This window comes from Myotis lucifugus, unplaced genomic scaffold (assembly GCF_000147115.1).
Source record: "Myotis lucifugus unplaced genomic scaffold, Myoluc2.0 scaffold_306, whole genome shotgun sequence".
In the NCBI taxonomy this organism is placed as follows: domain Eukaryota; kingdom Metazoa; phylum Chordata; class Mammalia; order Chiroptera; family Vespertilionidae; genus Myotis; species Myotis lucifugus.
Window position 1 is genome coordinate 93,850 of NW_005871354.1, and position 21,315 is coordinate 115,164.

A 21,315-nucleotide genomic window follows, 5' to 3' on the forward strand; every position below is an offset into this window, starting at 1 on the left:
CACTATATTCCCTGATGGTAGGAGATAATCATTATGTATACTCAATACTTGCAAAAAATTCAGTTATTCTCTCACTTACTTTTGGTGATATATTGGTCTGTTTCTGACCGTTAAAGTCAGTATCGCTAATTCTTTCTTACTGATTGTTTATTCTGCCCTCTAATTGCACAATACTAATGGAAAAGAAAATAATACCCAAATTGTGGGGAAATGATTGCATAGCAGTCACCCTATGTTGATGCTAAAATGTTCCTTCTAGAACATGGAGTAAAAACTTCTCAGAGGTTGGTAAAATTCTTATAGAAAATAACTGTCTTTATGGTCCCATTGTGTTTCCCACGCAATCAATAATAACATATACCATCTAACAGAAAGGAAAAGCAAACACCGAGTTTCTAGGTGCATGGCTTTGCTTAAACTGTGCTTCACAAACCTCTTTGTTCAGTCAGACTCCAGTAGTTCTCTTCCTCTGTACCAGCAGGTCTCACAATGTGGTCCCCAGACTAGGAACATTAGCATCCCCTGGGATCGTGCTAGAATGTAACTTAGATCCCATTCCAGATGTACTGAGTCAGGGACTCTCGGGGTAAGACCTAGCAATCTGAGTTTTTAATGGGCCCTCTAGCGGACTCTGTTGCTTACTAAGGTTTGAGGACTACTGCTGTAAATCATAACGGAATGGTAAAATTCGTTATCTTGAATTTGGCAATACCATTTATAATTATATTCCAAAATCTGCATATATTAGCTATGTAAATTTTTCTTTTTTTACTGCACACTGTCCATTTTATAAAAGGGGTGATTCTGTCAACATGCATTTTTTGAGGATCTCCTACATACTTGATATTGGCGTTCCATTTTTTCCTCTAGAAAAATTTGAAGATAATCTGAAGTCACAGTACTTCTGGAGGCCCAAAAGAATGGAACTTAGTTTTGGAATTCACCATTTTGCAGGAAAGGTAAGAACTTTAAGGAATTGTGACTGAGTTTCTCTTTAGTCTTTTGTCGAATAATAAAAGTAGACATGAAAATTACGGCCTGAAATATTTACAGATGGTTATAATGAGATAGCCATCTGTGTCTGCCCCTATCTGGCCCTTACTCTGCTCTGCACCTTCCTACAGTCTGTCCTGGCCTTTACCAACCACTCTTGCTCCAACCACTTTCACTTCTAGCATCTATCCTGAAAAGATAAAAAAATAAAATAAAAAATCCTTCAACAAGCACAAGGTAATAGTTTTTCTAGAGGAATTTTTATTAAGAAACTAAGGGAAAACAAGCAAGAAAAGAGACAAGTCTTCACCAGTCCATCTTTCTGATCCTGACATCTGGTTTTGGGTGAGATTGGCTGGCAATAGGTACCTACTTTTTTCTTCTTTTAATGAAAGCTGGAACCTTTATTATAAACTGACTTTTTCAAACATTTGTGCTTCTCTCTTCACTGCCAACTTTGTCTCTTCTCCCTCCCATCAGGAGAAGGTGTCAGGCTAGAGGTGTGGTCAGATAACTGAGCTGCCCTAGACAGATGGAATTGGTTAATGGACTGGTGCACAGTTAGAGGAAGAAATGTTTATGCATCGACAGATACACACTCCCACACCAAAGCAAACCTCAGTACCTAGAGGACGTTTTCCTTCCCTTCTGCAGAGAATAACAGGTCATTCCCTCACAATGATGTTATAAATATTGGAGGACTAGGAAGATATTAAAATCAAGAAAGAATGCAATGGATTAAAAATAAATACACAAAATAAAATGATTCATAACCCTGAGCACTCTAGTTTACTAGAACTATATTCCACAAACTTCGATATTCCACAGACTTGTCACTGAAAAAAAACAAATCTGCCTTAAATATTATAATTATAGCCCCTCTCATGATTTTTAGCATCTGATTTTTCAAATAAGCCTCCTTTAAAACATCCATTAAGAATTGCCTATGATCATTTTACCCAGGTTTTAATAACTATATCAGTCTTCTTGGATTGCCATACCAAAAATACCACAGGCAGAGTGGCTTAAAACAACAGAAATTTATTTTTTCATAGTTCTGGAAACGACATGGCCAAGATCAGGTGCCAGCAAGGCTGGTGTCTATTGAGGCCTCTCTTCCTGGCTTGCAGACAACTGCCTTTTTGCTGTGTCCTTATATCTTTTCTTTCTCTGTGTACAGGTTGGAGTAGAGATAGACAGATCTCTGGTGTATTTTCCTCATTTTAGGACATCAGTCCTCTGGAATTAGGACCCCAACCTATGACCTCATTTAACCTTAGTTACCTGCTTAAATACTCTCTCTCCAAATACAGTCACATTTGAGGATGAGGATTCAACATAATAATTTTAGAGTAACAGAATTCAGTAAATGACAACAACCATATTGGACCAGCCTACAGAGATCTTTGGGTTACCTTGGTTTTTAGAAAGCCTTAAAATTATTCACCCCCACAGTGGACGTAGACCATTCTTACTACTGAGACAAAAATCTGTAGTGGCTAATTCACTGCAGTGAATCAATTATAATAGAAACTAGTGACCTGTTGCGTGAAATCGTGAGAGACACGGGACATCCTCCCCCGCCCCCCCATGTCATGGGACCACCCCGGAGTCCTGGAGTCCCACCCCATGTGGCCGGCGCGCTGCCAGACGGCCCGAGTCCTGGAGTGCTACCCTGATGCCCCACCTCAGGCCCCGCACAGCGGTTGCTGGGACCCCTTGCGCCCTCATGGGGCCACAGGAACCCTGGTGGAAGCCCTGCACCTGCTGCCCCGCCCCCACTGTGTGCGCCACTATCTTGTGACGGCCTATGGCGTGAGGGTCAATTTGCATATTGCCTCTTTATTATATAGGATGAGAATGCCTGGGTGGCCCCAGTGTGCTTCCTCCTGCTGCACCCAACCCTCTGGAAATATACCAAATTTCCAACATAAAACATGGGAGGAATCAAACTTTTTTTATTGTTTCAACACCCAAATAATCAGTGAGACAAATATTTTTCTGACAAGATTTATTATAAACCTGGAGAGGTTTGCTTTTCCAACCAAGTTGTAAGGGACTACCTTTATAAATCTTTGTATAGCTGTCACTCCACACAGGGTAAGCTCTCAATAAATATCTATTGATGATGATGATGATGATGATGATGGCAGTGACACTAATTGTGATGATGATGATAACATACTTTATCAACAGGTCCTCTATAATGCAAGTGGATTCTTAGCTAAAAATAGAGACACTCTTCCAACTGACATTGTGCTACTCTTGAGGTCATCAGAAAACAGTGTAATTCGACAACTAGTTAACCACCCTCTGACAAAAACAGGTAAGATAAGACAATTACCTTTAAATGAAAAGGTTTTTCAGGCCTGATCAAATAGTTTCTGATTGTAATTTTCATGAGTATGAGTCTCAGTTTTTCATATTGGTTTGTTTTCAGCTCACTAAATATGCAATTATTGATATCCCCTGCCTAGATCATCTGAAGAAAATAATAAAACATAAACAAGGTAGGTTTTCACTAAAGAAAGTGAAGCACCTCCAGAAAATATGGTGGTGTCCTAGCGCCTCACTAGAAGAATATGCTCACCTCCAGAGAGTTCAGAATTGCCTGCTATTTTCGAGCGGGTAGCATCTGGATAGTTCTTTGAGGTCTATAGGTTTAGTGAGCTCTGACTTACTGATTAAAGACTCACACGACCTTGTTCCATTCAACCATATACATTCTTAAATTTGCTTTTAAGTAGCAAAATTATAGTGTGGGTTGTTTTTCTTTACTGGAGTTTGAAATTTTCCTCTGCATTTTTTATAGTTTTATTGATGTATAACTGACATACATATGCATATATTTAGACAGTAAAATTTGATGAGTTTTTGGCATACATAAATACCTGTAAAACTGTCACCACAATCAATAATGAACCTATTGATCACCCCCAAATGATATTTCCTCATGGCTCTTTGTAATCCTCCCCCCACTCTTCCCTGCCCCTAACCAAATGTTCTTCACAATCTTGAGTCTTCCAATCAGGAGGCAAAATATAGCTCTTCATTTATTTAAGTCTTCTTTAATTTCTCTCAACAATATGTAGTTTTCAGCATGCAAGTCTTATATATCTTTAGTCAAATTATCTGCTAGTATATCACATTTTAAGCTATTGTAAGTGGTAATTTTTAATTCAAGTTCTGTGTGTTGCTACTATATAGGAACCCAGTTAATCTTTGTGTATTAATTTTTGCTGTGCAATGTTGCTTAATTTATTTGAGTAGGTGGGTATCATTTATTATACACAAAGTTTGCTATAATAACAGATAAAATGGGGGAAATATTACTTTAGGCTTTGAAGCAAGAGCTTATGGAACTCATTTCCCCAAAGAATAGTTTCAACCTAAGAGTTAAATTACAAGAATAATAATCCTATATAATAAAAGCCTAATAATAATCCTATATAATACAAGCCTAATATCGTCCAGTCAGCCATTCAACCAATCAAAGTGTAATATGCTAATGACAAGCACTGACCACCAAGGACTAGATGCTCCAACTGGTAGGTTAGCTTGATGCTGAGGTCCGGCCAATCAGGACTGAGCAATATGAGCAGGACATGCCCTGGAGCCCTCTCGTGGTCCCTCCCGGGCAGCCAACTTCCCGGCGTCCCTCCCTTGCCCCGAATGTGCACCAGTGGGGTCCCTCGGCCTGGCCTGGCCCTCTTGCAATCTGGGCTGAGGGACCCCCCTCCCAAATGCATGAATTTTGAGCACCAGGCCTCTAGTCCTATATAATAAAAGCCTAATATGCTAAGTGTCCAGTTGTCCGGTCAGCCATTCAACCAATCAAAGAGTCATGCTAATGATATACTAAGGCTGCTCAACTGCTCACTATAACGTGCACTGACTACCATAGGGCAGACAGTCGACCGGTTGACCAGTCACTATGACATGCACTGACTACCAGGGGGGAGACAGTTGACCGGTTGACCAGTCGCTATGATGTGCACTGACCATCAGGGGGCAGACGCTTCGAGTAGTAGGTTAGTTTGCTGCTGGGGTCCAGCTGATCGGACTCAGCAAGATGGGCTGGACATGCCCTGGAGCCCTCCCACAGTCCCTCCCTGGTTGGCTAACCTCCATTTTGTTAAGAATTTTTGTATCACCCTGCCCAGTGTTCTCAGTGGTTAGAAAATCAGCCCCTGGAACCTAAGGGTCTCGCGTTTGATCCCCAGTCAAAAGCATGTACCTGGTTTGCAGGTTTACCAGTAATCCCCAGCCCCAATTAGGGTATTTTCGGAGCCAACCAGTCAATGTGTCACTCTCACATTGATCTCTCTCTCTCACGTGTGTGTCTTTTTCCTGTCCCCCCCCCCCCACCCCCTTCCACTCTCTCTGAAAATCAATGGAAAAAATATCTTTGAGTGAGGATTAACAACAAAAAATGAATTTTTGTATCTATGGTCATGGATATTGGGTAGTTTTCTTTTCTAATGGTTATTTTTTCTGATTTTAGAATCAGGGTAATAATGGCCTCATAGAATGAATTGAGATGTATTGCCTTCTCTTCAATTTTCAGGAAAAGTTAAATGAGTATTATTTATTTCTAAATTGCTTTATAGAATTTACTTGTGAAACCTGCTGAGCCTGAAGGGCTTTTCATGATAAAGTTTTTAAGTACAAATGTAGTTTCTTTAATAAATATAAGGCTACTTAACTTATCCAGTTTTTTTAATAAGCTTTAGTAGATTGTGTCTTTTAGGAAATTGTTCATCTGTGTAGTCAAATTTATTGACATAAAGTTTGTTATTATTTCCTTATACTTTTATTATCTGTAGATCTTGAAGTTATATCAGCTCTCTGTGATATAGATAATTTCTGCCCCCTCTAATTTTATTCTTGATATATTTTCTAGAGACATCAATTTTATTGATATTCTCTATTAACTGGCTTATGGTTTCATTGATATTCTCTATTATCTTTGCTTTCTATTTTGTAGATTTTTTTTTTTGCCTCCTCTCTTCTGTTTATTTTGGGTATTTTGTCTTTTTCTAAGTTCTAAGCTAAAAACCTAGGTCAGTGATTTAAGAAAATGTTTCTTTTTTTCTAATATAAGCACTTATATGGGTTATTTATATGTCTTATATTTAAATTTTAAGTATGTTGGGATTTTCCAGATATCTTTTTTTTTTATAAATTTTTAAAAATATATTCTATTGATTTTTTACAGAGAGGAAGGGAGAGAGATAGAGAGCCAGAAACATTGATGAGAGAGAAACACCGATCAGCTGCCTCCTGCACACCTCCCACTGGGAATGTGCCCGCAACCCAGGTACATGCCCTTGACCGGAATCGAACCCAGGACCCCTCAGTCCGCAGGCCGACGCTCTATCCACTGAGCCAAACTGGTTTCAGCTCCAGATATCTTTTTGTCTGGGCTTCTAATTTAATTCTTTAGTGCTCAGGAAGCATATCTTGTATGACTTAATCCATTTAATTTTAACTAAACATTTTTATGGCCCATAATATGCTCTATCTTGTTTTATGTTTCATTTGCACTTGAAAATAACGTGTATTCTACTGTTGTTAGGTGGAGTGTTATATAAATGTTCATTAGGTCAACTTGTTTGATAATAGTGGTCAAATCTTCTATATTCTTACTGATTTCTTGGGCTTCTATCGATTACTGAGAGAGAGGCTTAGACATATCCTATATAATAAAAGGGTAATATGCAAATTGACCCTAACAGCAGAATGACTGGGAATGACTGGTCACTATGACACACACTGACCACCACGGGGCAGATGCTCAATGCAGGAACTGTTCCCTGGTGGTCAGTACGCTCCCACAAGGGGAGCTCTGCTCAGCCACAAGCCAGGCTGATGGCTGCCAGCACAGCGGTGGTGGCAAGAGCCTCTCCTGCCTCCTCAGCAGCACTAAGGATGTCCAACTGCAGCTTAGGTCTGCTCCCCACTGGCAAGTGGACATCCCCTGAAGGCTCCTGGGCTGCAAGAGGGATGTCTGACTGCCAGCTTAGACCTGATCCCCTGGGGATCAGGCCTAAGCCCGCAGGTGGTACATCCCCTGAGGGGTCCCAGACTGCAAGAGGGCACAGGTCGAGCTGATGAATCTCCCCTCCCCCGAGTGCACAAATATTTGTGTACTGGACCTCTAGTGTGACTATAATTGTCAATTTATCAAATTTTCCTTTCATTAAAATCAGTTTTTTCTGTATATAGTTTTTTTATTTCTTCACCTGAGGATATGTTTGAGGATATGTTTTTATTGATTTTAGGGAGAAAAGAAGGGGGGGGAGAGAGAGAGAGAGAGAGATCTATTGGTTGTGTCCCATACACACCCTGATTGGAGATCCAACCTGCGACCTCTCAGTGATGCTCCAACCGCGTCACTGCCAGGACTGTTTCATGTTCTTTAAGGTCTACTAGTGGGGACATAAAAATTTAGAATTGTTTCATTTTCTTGATGAATAGACTCCTTTTATTATTATTAAATTACTCTTCTTATCCCTGGTAATATTCATTATTCTGAAGTCTACTTTGCCTGATAATGATACGGAGACTCCAACTTTCTTATAATTAGTGGTTGAATGGCATTTTTTATACTTTTAATTTCAACTTTTTTTGTGTTTATATTTAAAATGGTTTTTTTCTAGACAGCCTATAGTTGAGCCTTGCTTTTTAAGTTCCAATCTGATAATCTCTGCCTTTCAATTGTGGTAATCAGACCATTTACATTTTATGTGATTAATTATATGTTTGGGATGACTCTACCATCATGTTGTTTTCTATTTGTTCCATCTATTATTTTTCCCAGTCTTTACCTGGGTTCCCCTCTCTGCCTTTCAGCCTAAAATCTCTGCAGACAGAGAAAACTGGATTAATTGTAGGACTTACTTCATTTATTTCCCCTCTCTCATGGATCACTGTCCTGTACTGCTTTATTAACAATGTATAACAAGGGTTTCTCCTAGACAAATACTGTATGATTTAATTTATATGAGTTAGTCAAATTCATAGAGACAGAAAGCAGAATTTTGGTTGTCTAGAGTTGAGAGATGTGAGAATGGGAAGTTAGTATTTAATAAGTATAGCATTTCCATTTTAGGGCATGAAAAGTGCTATGGAGATGGGTAGCAGTGGTGGCTGCACAACATTATGAATGTATTTAATACCACTGAACTATCCACTTTAGAATGCTAAATTTTATGGTATGTGTATTTTACCACAATAAAAAGAGAAAAAGGAAAAAAACAAAACGGTTCCATATATTTTGTATGTTTTTTAGTTGTTTCATTTAATCCAGTTTGTTACTTTATCTTGTCTAAAAGCAAGTCTTCAGTTTTGATCTTAACAATTGTTATCTCTTTCTGTATACCCTCTAGGCATCTAACTCTAACTCCATGCCTTTCATCCTTATAAAACATGCAGCCAGGTTCTCAATACTCTGTTATGCCTCCTGACTATCAGTAGAACAGTTCTCTAGTTTAAGAGAACTTCACAGTCAAAAAGTGTTTCAGGAACTCAGAACCTCAAAACTAAAGCATATGGGCTTTATATAGTTGTGCAAACATGTAATAATAACAGCGACAACAATAATAGATAAATTTGTTTTAAAATTGCACTGTGCTAGGCACTGTGCCAAGTACTTCATTTATCCTAATACCCACACTCTGAGGAGGAACTACTTTACAGATGAGACATTGAAGTTTAGAAGTGTTGAGCAGCTTTCTTAGTGTTACCCCGGAGAAGTAGGCTTGAAAAGTCAGGCTCTTCAATTCTCTATTTATGCTGTCTCCAAGATTCTAAAATAACTATGGTCCTTTGCACATATGACTTCAAATATGAAAGAGTTCAGCCCTGCCCGGACAGCGTGGTTCAGTAGTTGAGTATTGACCTATGAACCAGGAGGTCACTGTTCCATTCCTGGGTTGCAGGCTCTCTCCCCAGTGTGGGGTGTGCAGAAGGCGGCCAATCAATGATTCTCTCTCATCATTGATGTTTTTATCTCTCTTCCTCTCCTTTCTGAAATCAATAAAAAAAATATTTTTTAAAAAAGTTCAGCCCTCATTAGGGGACATGCAGCATAAGGCCTTGCAGCTCACATCTCCAGTTTGGTTTATCATAGGTTTGTCATCAGATAAACTATAAAAGCAAACTGGATATAGTTTCTAAATTTAAGATTTATGCTAATTTTAGTACCTATCAACATGCATAGATGAATTTTTAAAAGGCTTTCATTTATATTTTGTTAAATGATTTGATGTCTAGCATACAAATTTTGTTTAAGTGAAATTATTAATCCTTTACTAAATTTCTTCTAGTTTTTTAGTTTCAGATAAACTTGCAGTTTTTAATTTTTATTTGGGTAATACAAAGTAATAGGATCTATTAAGTAATGGGTCTATCCTAATTAATGTGCTACTAGCACTTTGTATATTCATCACACTTCTAAGAAATCTCCAAGTCTGTGGTAATCTGTTTCTAAAACTCCTTGGTAATCCTAACGATGATGATACTGATTGAAACTCCTGACATGCTTGTCTGGAGGTCATCTGTTGCTGTCTGTCCACCTTGCTGTGTTCAGTAAGTTTCCCATTTGAAGAGTGACAGTGCTGAGTGCAGTGTCAGCACAGCAGGAAAGCCATTGCACTCTTCTCAGCACTTTTCCTGGAATAAAGAGGGAAGGAGGTGGGGGAGCGTGAACAGAGCAGAGGCACTGCCAGCCACACCCCAGACAGAGTTCCTCTCCGACCCACCTTTTCAACCACAAAGAATGTGAAGGATTTGCCAGAAATATGTAGCCTCTGCTTTTCACCTAAGAGAATGAGAGTGACAAGAAATGACCTTTCTAAAGTGATACTCAATTCTGGAGATATTTTGAATATTATTATTAGGATGATAAACTCTTGGATTGTGGGTGGTTGAGTTATTGTGGTTGGTAGGGGATGGGAAAGGAGTGAACTAACATTTTCAGGCACCTACCATGTGACAGACATACTATCACATTTCATCAAAATTCTGTGAGGGAGGCATCATTAACCTCATGTTATGGATCCAAACTACACCTCAGAGACTTAAGTGAATAACCTACAGGTAACACAGTTTAAGTACCACAGCTGGTATCAAGCCTAGATCTTCCTGGCTTTGTAGGTCATTATTTTTTTACTACACCACTATTTTTTCTACAACCTTGTCTTGTGAACCTTTATATAGTCCTCGAACTAGGCACACATTTCTGAATGTTAAGTTAAAATTGTCCAGTGCTATCAGCCACACTTGATTCACTTAAACCACTTTGCATAAATTAATGATCCACATGATTTTTTTTAAAACTTTTTAAAAAATATATTTCTTTAATTGATTTCAGAGAGGAAGGGAGAAGGACAGAGAGATAAAAACATCATTGATGAGAGAGAATCATTGATCAACTGACTCCTGTACACCCCCTACTGGGGATCGAGCCCGAAACCCAGACATGTGCCCTTGGCCGGAATCAAACCTGGGACCCTTCAGTCCGCAAGCTGATGCTCTAGCCACTAAGCCAAGTTGGCTAGGGTGATCCATAAGGTCCATTGTAAAGCTTTTCTTTATGGTAAAGAAAATCTCAGGTGCCATTTAACACACACACAAAAAAAATAAACAAAACAACAAATTGCCTCCTTTATCATAATCACTCCATATTTTATAGCAATTAAAAGGCAATCCAGCCTGGCCAGCATGGCTTGATGGTTGAGCATCGGTCTGTGAACCAGGAGGTCCCGGTTCAACTCCCGATCAGGGGCACATGCCCTGGTTGCGGGCTCGATCCCCAGTGTGATGCGTTCAAGAGGCAGCGATCAATGATTCTCTCTCATCATTGATGTTTCTATCTCTCTCCCTCTCACTTCCTCTCTGAATCAATAAAAATATATTTAAAAATAAAAATAAATAAAAGGCAATCCAACAGTTACATCTATCTTTCTATTCTCTAAGCTGGGTTTATTTATTTCTGAATTAAAATTTTGGCATAAATTTCACATAATATTACTTTATCTCTAAGTTTCTCAATAAATAGTTAACCAAGCTTGTAAGTCTGAATATTGTGAGATCAACAATGCTTATTTTAACATTCAAGTAAATGAGGGAAATTTTCTAGCGATTTAAGGATTTTAAAAGGTATATTAATTTTATCTAAATTCCCACAGGTAATCTGCCACATTCAAAAACTAAAAATATAATAAACTATCAAATGAGAACTTCAGAAAAATCAATCAACCTGACAAAGGTAAGAAAATGTATTTTTCATGGCAGTGAATCTAAGAATCTAACCTTTACAATGGCAACATTTGTGTGCTCCTGAAAGTACAGTCTTTTTCTTCATTTTCTTACTTTGATCTTCTTTTCTGCTTAAATGGATACTTATGTTATGTTCATATTTCCACTATACACTAAAATAATCATACATTTCTGATATATTCTTAACTCTTTATATATAGCTAGTTTTAATGTTACACTAAGGCCAATTAAAAGTGTATTAGTCAGAGATATTCACATTCTATGCATGACCAACGCAAATTTCAGTGAGACTTTAAACAATTACCTTACTGGTAGACAGTTACCTTAAAGTAAAATGATCAATGACATTTTGTTGTTTTAGGTATTTGAGTGCACAGACTATGATAACCTGAGAAGTTCCCCATGCTCCTTGTAGATCCGAAAACACAATCAGTACTAATGCATCACTGTCTCCCTTGGTCTTAGGGTGAAACTGGAGAAACCACACGTCATGCTAGAGAAACGACCAACATGAAGACACAAACAGTTGCATCATATTTTAGAGTAAGATGTTAAATTATGATGTGTTGTGATTAGGGGTGTCATTTATTCTAAATGATAGTGACATATCAAGAGTGAATAACATAGAGTGCTATTAGCAAAAAAGGAATTTTTACTGTATTTTAATTATTCTTTTTTAGATATAGGCTATAATAGAGTATACTGTAAAAAATCTGTAAACTTAATGTATACGAGGTCCATCTTAACGGAGGTCTATACCTGGGTTAAAATTTGTCCATAGAACCAAGTGAATTTCCACCAGTATACTAGTAAAACTTAAGAAGGCTTTTAATTTGATGCTATGATAACTATCAATGCTCCTTCCTTCTCCTGCATAGACAGATGGGACAAGGTGACCATCCACTCCCATTCCATATCTTGCTGCACACGGATAAGCTGAAAACCTCAAAAGAAAAATAGAACTGGTGTAGGAATGGGGCAAGGAGAAGGGACATGAGGGAAACAGAGGGACATGCCATGGGAGTGAGTCACTGTGTCCTCAGCTTAGGTTCAAGGTGACCTTTCCTTTTTGGACAGTAGGGGAGACAGGGGGAAAAGAAGCACTGGAGAGTTCTAGGTAACCCTGCTCTCATTATTGGCTCCAGTTCTTGTTTATCTCTTCTGATAAAATCATGCTAACAAGCCAGTGAAAACGAAGAAAATACCACCTAAAATTCCTAATAGTATAATTTAATGTGGAGGAGGACATTGGGTTAAATTTACTGTAAGCGCTCAGTAAATAAACCCAGCTCCCTAACAGAATCATAAAATAGTTTTTAAAAATACCTGGGTAGTTTTATTAAATATGTTTCCAGTCCTAAACTTAAAGTAGACCGTTGTGTGCTTAATCATCTTTGAGTAGCACCTACTATATTTAAATGCTTACTATCTCACATTTGCTGCTGATACATTCAGCTTACATCAAGACTACAGCACAGCTAAGTCACTGAGAATATTTACAGCCAGATTCTTTTGTTGTTGTTTTTTAAGCGACCTATCCAAACCATTACCAACCACTATTGTTAACATCAAATACCATCAGATCATAAAATCATTTTATTCTTCAGGCTGAAGTGAAAGTGATAGAAGATAATTTCATGTAGTCTGTGATGTGTTTTTGAAGTTATTTTTCATTCTGCAGAAAAGAATGCATATAGAGTGACATTCTGCCTTCTCCCTAAAGAAAACTGATGCCTAAATGGCGGTAAGCTCTTGCTCAGCTTGCCAGCAGACACTTGTATCACCTTAGTATCTCTGCTCCCTGGCAGATGTTTGCATGACTAAAGGAAGATGACTCACTGATAAATGTAATGAAAAAGGGCTCCAAAATAACACACCCAGCTGTTTAAAGATCACATCTGAGTCTCAGTGCCCAGGAGGAAGCCATGTGAATCCAGTGCTGTGTCAGTTCCCCAGTTCCAGCATTCGGTTTGCTCTGGCTTTGCAACTAGGTTTTTGTGTTTCCAGCACTAAGAGAGATCCAACCGTCAACAGCTATGGATGTCCGCATATTCATTACCTGGCCAACAAATTGTAAACCTGGTTTCTAAAATACTAGTTTTCTGGGATTCCACTTTTAACTTACCCATGATTATTCTAATATGTTACATACTTAGTTAATTGGCTTCTAATTAATTATACTGAGCAAAAGTACTGACTGCTGTTTTAATAAGGTATTGCTGCCTAACAGAGTTTTCCCATCTGTGTGATTTTAAAATTCTAAAATAAGAAAATTATCAAACTGGAGCACATTAGAGTACTTAAATGAATTTGCTTAGTGTATTAACTATGCCCTGGCTCGGATGGTTTCTTCAGTGGATAGAACATCAGCCCAGGGACTCAAGGGCCACAGGTTCAATTCCAGTCAAGGGCATGTACCTCAGTAGCAGGTGTGATCCACGCCCCAGTCGCAGCACGTGAGGGGGGCAACCAGTCGTGTCTCTCTCACATGATGTTTCTCTCTCCCTCTGTCTCTCCTGCTCCCTTTCCCTCGCTCTGAAAATCAATGGAAGAAAAAATCCTCAGGTCAGGGTTAACAACAACAAAAAGATGTAATTATGTCCTACATATTAAACTGCATTAACTTCTCAGTCCTTATTTTAGATTAGGAGATGATTCTGGCAGGAATTAAAGTGTTTACTTTTATTCTTTCTATAAAGAAAGATAAGGAAATTAGTAGCATAAGCAGGAAATTAGATTGTGTTCCTAAATATTGTAATTTGGCAAGTTTCCCTGAGAGGACATAATTACTTACAAACTATCAAAAATAAGTTTATATATTAATTAAAGTTGTCTTTAGAATTTATAGGCAACCTTTTAATAGCTATTGCCTCTACATTTTTATGAGTAAATCTGTCTTTTTTAAAATGCTGTATATAAAATTGTCATTAATACAGATACAGCTTTCCCTCCATTTACTGTGAATTAGTACAAGCATGTGTAACATTCAGTTTTTTATATTTTTCTTAGAATAATAAGAATTACAAGCTCATAAGTTTTCGCATGGTACACTTGGAAATTTATTTTTGTTGCATATTACAGTATTCCCTGATGGATTTGTTATCTAAAATGGTGGTAGGCCAACCTCATTTTGTTCGTTGCATCAAACCAAATAATGAACGTCAGGCAAGAAAATACGACAAAGAGAAAGTTCTGCTTCAGCTCCGCTACACAGGAATTCTGGAAACAGCAAGAATTCGAAGGCTAGGATATTCACATCGGATACTTTTTGCTAACTTTATAAAGCGGTATGTGGATTTCTTTTTAAGTTTCCATGTGCAGTTTATATCAAAATGCTTTGGAAGAAATATAGGAAACGATAAGAAACAATTACTTGGGCATTCTAGGAAGAAGCATTTTGTTCACACTAAGGATTATGTATTGAAAAGAAGGTAGCTGAACTGGAGCTGGAAGTTTCTCTGGTCAGCTGGGAGTCCTCTGTGGCAGCACAGAGGGTACATGGCACAGGCAGCATGAGTGAGAGGCCTGAGCTTCTATCCGGTTCTCATCCGAGCTCTGTCCCTTGCTGTGTGACCATGGCCTACACCAGTGGTTCTCAGTGAGGGGAGATTTTGCCCTCAAAGGACATTAGCTAAAGTCTGGAGACATTTTGGGTTGTCACAACTGAGGGGGGGATGGCTGCTGGCATCTAGTGGGTAGAGGCCAGGAATCCTGCTGAACATCTGAAAATGCACAGGACAACTCCCAACAACAAATAATTATCCAGCTTACAATGTCAGCAGCGGTTGAGAAACCCTGGCCTATATGGAACCTCACTTTCCTCATCTAATAAATCTGCCATGACTGCCTGATAGAATTGTTATGAGTCAAATTAGGTAGTATCTCTAAAGGTGATTTAGGGCACATAAAAGGTATAAGGAGTCCTTTCTGATATTGGAGATTAATGTAAAATGAACTAAACTATAGATTAAATATATTTTATTAAGTAACACATTACTGGTGATATGGATTCAGTATCTTATATATGTAATATTTTTAAAGCTTATTTTATTAAATCCTCACCCAAGGATATATTTTCATTTATTTTTTATTTATTTTTATTTTTTTTAGAGAGAGAGAGAGAGAGAAACATCGAAGTGATAGGTCGGGCCTCATATATGCCCCAACTGGGGATGGAACCTGCAACCTACATATGTGCCCTACCTGGAATTAAACCTGCAACCTTTTGTTGTATGGGATGATGCTCCGACCAACTGAGCCACCCGGCCAGGGCTAAATGCTCATGTTTTTTATATGTATCAATTCAATGATTTGTTTTAGCCATTAAACTTGAAATTTCAATTTTCAAAGCAAAGGTATTCACTTAGAGCACCTTATATAAAGAAAACCCTACCACTTTGTTATGATGGAGCGCAAAATTACATAAATGTTATTCTCATTTTGCAAATTCTTTATAATAGCTTAAGACAGACTTTAGAACTTCAAGTTTTAGAGTTCAGAAGTACAGCCAGCATCTAATCACTGACTTCACTTCTCACATTTTACATCCAAAACTAAGAAATAAAAGATATTGTAATTTTTTTATTGGCCATTAAGTAAAGTCTCCATTCTGTACATGAAAGCAGGTAACCCAAAAGTATTTATTACAAAGGACTTTCAAATTTAACTAAAATTTGACCTTATTATCATTATTTTCATTTTTAGGTGAAGAGTAGATCTTTAACTCGCTTAAATATTAATATAAATAACATTAATATATGTATCCTTATATTAGTGACTTTTTAATGTATAAGGCACCATGCTAATCACTGTGGGAAACACTGAATTTTAAAACTTTAAAGTGCAGGCTTGATTTTCAATAATTAACACTCCTGCTCAGTTGGTTACATGTCGTCCGGTGCACTAAAAGGTTCCAGGTTCAATTCCCAGGCAGGGCACATGCCTGGGTTGCAGGCTTGATCAGCGATCAATGACATGGGGGACGTTTGCATAGACTTAAATCCCTTCATCAATGTTCAGATCAGCTTCCAATGTTTTGTGAAGGTGAAAAAAAGAATAAAATCATTCCCTCTGCTTCCTGCTACTGTAGTCCTTCTACTTTTAATACCCAGGAAAAGGTTACTTTTTAAAAAATGCCCGACTGATTTTTGTTAATTATCATTGAATTTATTGGGGTGACATTGGTTGATAAAAGCATACAGATTTCAAGGATACAATTCTATAACACATCATCTGTATATTGTATTGTGTGTTCACCACCCAAGTTAAGTCTCCTTCCATCACCATTTATTCCCCCTTTCCCTTCTTCTACCTGCCCCCACTCCCCTTCCCCTCTGGTGATCACCATACTGTTGTCTGTGTTTGTGAGTTTGTTTGTTTTTCTTAATCCTTTCACTTTTTCACCCAGCCCCGCAACTCCCCTTCCCTCTGACAGCTGTCAGTCTTTGTTCTCCATTTCTAGGAGTCTGCTTCTCTTTTGCTCGATTGTTTATTTTGTCCCAGTGGAGTTTTTGTTGGGGATTTCAGTGTTAAGTATTGAAAAGCAATCACTAAACTGAAAGAAAACATTGCTCAAATTTATACAAATAGAGTGGACCAGATTTGTGTCAGCCTGGAATTCAGTCTACGCCAGAGCTGTTCTGAGAATGCCTAGGGCCCCTGCATTAAGTTGGGATTCTCTTCCTTCACTGCTCAGAGCTGGCCAGTGTCCACCCACTGGGCTCTGAGATGCCGGGCCTTTGTGAAACACTAACCTGCCTGCCCTCCCACCCCAGGTACCAGGTTCTCTGCTACAAGTGGAGCGAGGAGCCCCCCGTGAGCCCTGACACCTGCGCAGCAATTTTGGAAAAAGCTGGTCTCGATAACTGGGCCCTTGGAAAAACAAAAGTAAGATTTTCATGTAATTTTCAAGACAAAAGTTAATAATTACATTGGATCTACTGAGAGTTATAACATTCTACGTTGATTCAAAATGTTAAGCTTTTTATGTTACAGAATTTTAGCTTGAATATAGGAGGAGTAAACTGAGAAATTTATAAAGGTTTTCTTCAGGAAAAGTAAATACTTTGCTCTCAAAGTTTTCTTTTAAGAAATTCAAGAAAAAATTTATCTTGAAGACTTATCTAAAAAGAGGATGAAATTTATAGTGAGTATACTTCAAATAGTGTTGAAAACAGACGCATATATTTTCGATTTTATCACCACCAAATATAGCCAAGAAGCTGTAAAGAATCATAATGTTCTAAGTAGCATTTTTTCTTCTTTCTTTAATTCTCAAATCTGCTATTATAAATTTGAAATTTATCCAGAGTGAAATATTCACCAATATTACTATGCATGCTCATGTATTAGATTTGAGAGCCTGTGAGATCTTAGCTTATTTAGTCCCTTAAAGAATGAAGTGGAAAAATCATAATCAATGTTGAATATGGAAGTAAGATAGGTGGCTGCTTGGAGAAAGGATGCTTTGGGCTTTGCAGATTTCCTCAGAGCATTACAAGATGGGTATAAGGAGATAAACAGGGTAGCAGGTCTTAAGGCACGCTGAATGTATCATTGGGGGAGGGTGGAGAAAAGAGTCAAGCTAAAGAAAAGAAGTGACCAGAGACATAGAAACATTGAACAGATTGTCAAACCTCAGAGGGAAGGTGGTGGGGGAGGGGAAGGAGGGGATGGGGGGAGGGGGGTAAGAGACTTGTATGCATCATATAAGCATAACCAATGGACCAGACAGTAGGGGGGTGAGGGCATGTGCTGGGGGGTGGGAGCTGCCAGGGAGAGGTCAATGAGGGGAAAGGGAGACATATGTAATACTTTCAACAATGAAGATTTTAAATTTTAAAAACAGAAGAATAACCACTGTCAGCCACACCACAGATGCAAACTGAAACAAACTTCCACGGTTGCAAAAGAAATTTGTATTAGTTGTGGGAGGTGTGGGAGAGAATTTTCATAAAGTTTAGATGAGAAGTAACAACTTAAGGAATTTGTTTCAATATTTATCTTAGACTGAGTCCTACATATTCATAATCTCTATGTACTTTAGTATTTAGTAAGGGGAAATTCTGAGCACCAACAAAGTGTGTATTTTATTCACAGCCTTTTAGATGCTCACAAAGACGAGTTTTTTTCAGGCTGAAATCTCATGATTCATGGTCTGAAACACACGCCTAACTCCAAATGGAGTTTTAACTTGTGAAAAGGACCTTTGCAGTTCCAGTTGTGCATGACATTTGAGTAGCATTTTAAAGCTATTTATATTTTTCCACTTCACCTTTTCCAACTCATTAAGATGGATAAACGTATTCAATATAAAAACACTTCTAATGCTGCTCAAAGAAAATGATGACCTTTTTAAACAGATTGAATTTTAAATGAATTGTCAACAGTGGAATGGACTAAATATGTTAACATCTAGAGTCCTGCAGAAATTAAAACTAACTTCAATCAAATCGTGTAATGCCGAACTGTTTGCCTGTGGGGCCAAGCTTTCCAGTAATGGAATGCTGAGGGAATTTTAGAGTCAGGGTGACCAGGTGTCATGAGTCAGCTGTTAAATTTGCAATTAAGTGACTTTTTTAGTGGATTCAGTAAACTCTCTTTGAGGTGAATTTCATTAGAAACTGTTGCCATTAAAAGAAGTAAAAAACAAACAAACAAAAACAACACAATCTTATTTCCTGGGGGAGTTGAAAACATTTAGGTGAGAACATCTCCAGGCCTTCAGACTCCTCTGTTGCTGGAATTCATTTTGATTTTAAAATGATCAAAAGACATTCCTTTCTCCCTGGTGGCCACTGGGTCTAGTGAGAAAGTTGTCAATCCTGCCTTCACTGACAACATCAGAGCCCCTGGAGGGCCGTGCACCTCCTGACTCACCTTTGTATCCCCAGCAGATAAGTACAAATAGGTCTCAATCAGCATTTGATAAATGAGCAGCTATAGTATAATTGCTTTCTGTCTTACAAAGAGATTTGCCATATTTTTACATTTGGGAAGTATAATTGCCTTTTTCTAAAAAAATACAAGCATGAAAGTCATCTTTGCTCAGAGTATATGATGCTAAAACATTTGATACAAGAGCTCAACATCCTCCACTTGTATTGGCTCCCCCAACAAGAACTAGTTACCTGTTGCAAATAAACAGCATGATTTTCAAACTGCATTTCTTCTCCAAGAGAGGTTTTCTTCTAGCATATAAACACCTAGTGTGAGAGCAACATTCAGGCCAAAGAAGCATAAGGCAGTGCGCTCCAAAATCGAAAACGATTTAAAATTTAATCTGTCCTTCAAAGCATAGCACATGACTGTTTCACATCTGTGTGCCTGAGTTTTATTTGTATTTTATTTTAATTCTTTTAAGGTGTTTCTTAAATATTATCACGTGGAACAGTTAAATTTAATGCGAAAGGAAGCCATTGACAAGCTTATTTTGATCCAAGCCTGTGTCAGAGGATTCTTGGGTTCAAGAAGGTACCAAAAAATACAGGAGAAAAGGAAAGAGAGCGCTATAATAATCCAGTCAGGTAATCACTCAGACCTTCTCACAAAATGGGATGTTATATTTAGGTATGGGCATGAAACAAAATTTTACATACAAACTTCCAATTCTTATGTAGCTTTCATGTTCAATTCCAGACTCTCTTACCCTGATACTTTCCCTATACTGAATCTAAATCAGATTGTTTTAGTGATTGGCACTTTTAATATTTGAATAAATGTTTTGTTTTAAATAAAATAATGTAACTATTGAATTTTCTGTCAAGTAGTAAAGAAACACAATTGACCTATTGTGCAAGACATGGCAAGTGATTGAATTAATTAGAGATCTCAATATCATATTCTTATAATCCGTTGGATGATAAGATTGGTCCAACTTTATTCCAAAGGTTACACTTGCCATAACTTTTGACAACTTAATTAAATCTCATTTTAAATGGCATTCATTTCTTCCTATTAACTGTAGGAAAATAATATTTAGAACCATATTTCAAAATGTTTTAAAAATATATTTATAGACTTTGGATTTTGCTTTCCATTCATCTGTCAAAAACTAAGCTTAGAACCTATTATGGCTTAATACGGTATCTTTCCAAAATTTTTGACTGGACACCCATAGTAAAAAATACATTTTACTCTGTAACCTGATGCATACACATACTGCGAGCAGTGCACTCTGACATTTTCTATTCTGTTTTATTTTATTTCATTTTTAGATGCTAGATTCATAGCCCACTAAATCCATTTTAGAGCCCACTATTGATTTGCAACCTGTGTTCTGAAGAACACTGACCTGATGGGCGGAACAGCTAACTCCCTTTCAGGAGACGCATGCTCCGGCCTAGTGCTGTGGACCACAAAGGCTCCTTGTCATCTCTTGGAATTTTAAGCTTTTAACTTCTCACCGGGACATCAAAATGCAAACACTATAGTTTGGGATCTAATTCTTTACTCACAACTCCAAAATTTATAAAATGATAAAAAAAAAATATTTTTCATAATTCATTTGAAATAAAATATGACCTAATTTTTACAGTCCTTTACTCATCCCAGGCCACTTAAAAATAGTGTTGAGTTATGGAATGCTGCCCTGATATGGGGAGTGTTACAAAATATATGTTATTTCTTCTGCATTATCTTTCTGTAAAAAAAAAAAAAAAAAGACATGTTTAAATCTGATTTCTGAAAAATATCTGGTTTCAAGGATAATTGGCCAAAAGATCCAAAACATATTTAGGTAATAGGGGCTTTCTCTCATGAATAGGTTAACATGGCATAAATACTGGTAAAAGGAAAGTAATTGTTAGCAGATTTTAAGCAAATAAGTACATTTTGTCTTTTTTATTAATTTCACTCATTTCTGTAACTTTAGTGTCATCTTAGTTCTCTCCTTAATACAAAAGGTACTTTAGCCCTAACTGGTTTGGCTCACTGGATATGAGCATTGGCCTGTGGACTGAAGGGTCCCAGGTTCGATTCCGGTCAAGGGCATGTACCTTGGTTGCAGGCACATTCCCAATAGGGGGTGTGCAGGAGGCA

The 21,315-nt window shown here is 37.7% G+C and overlaps 1 protein-coding gene across 1 annotated transcript in view; it reads left to right on the plus strand.

Annotated features, from left to right (window-relative positions):
• The window catches only part of MYO3A (myosin IIIA), a gene marked incomplete at its 5' end in the record, with an annotated part of 153,542 nt that overhangs the window by 86,042 nt on the left and 46,185 nt on the right, over nt 1-21,315 (plus strand). Inside the window, 7 exons of the mRNA XM_006100272.3 lie at nt 871-959; nt 3,190-3,319; nt 11,187-11,266; nt 11,743-11,820; nt 14,359-14,564; nt 17,052-17,163; nt 19,640-19,802. Coding sequence (XP_006100334.1) covers nt 871-959; nt 3,190-3,319; nt 11,187-11,266; nt 11,743-11,820; nt 14,359-14,564; nt 17,052-17,163; nt 19,640-19,802 — 858 coding nt within the window. The remainder of the gene's footprint in view (nt 1-870; nt 960-3,189; nt 3,320-11,186; nt 11,267-11,742; nt 11,821-14,358; nt 14,565-17,051; nt 17,164-19,639; nt 19,803-21,315) is intronic.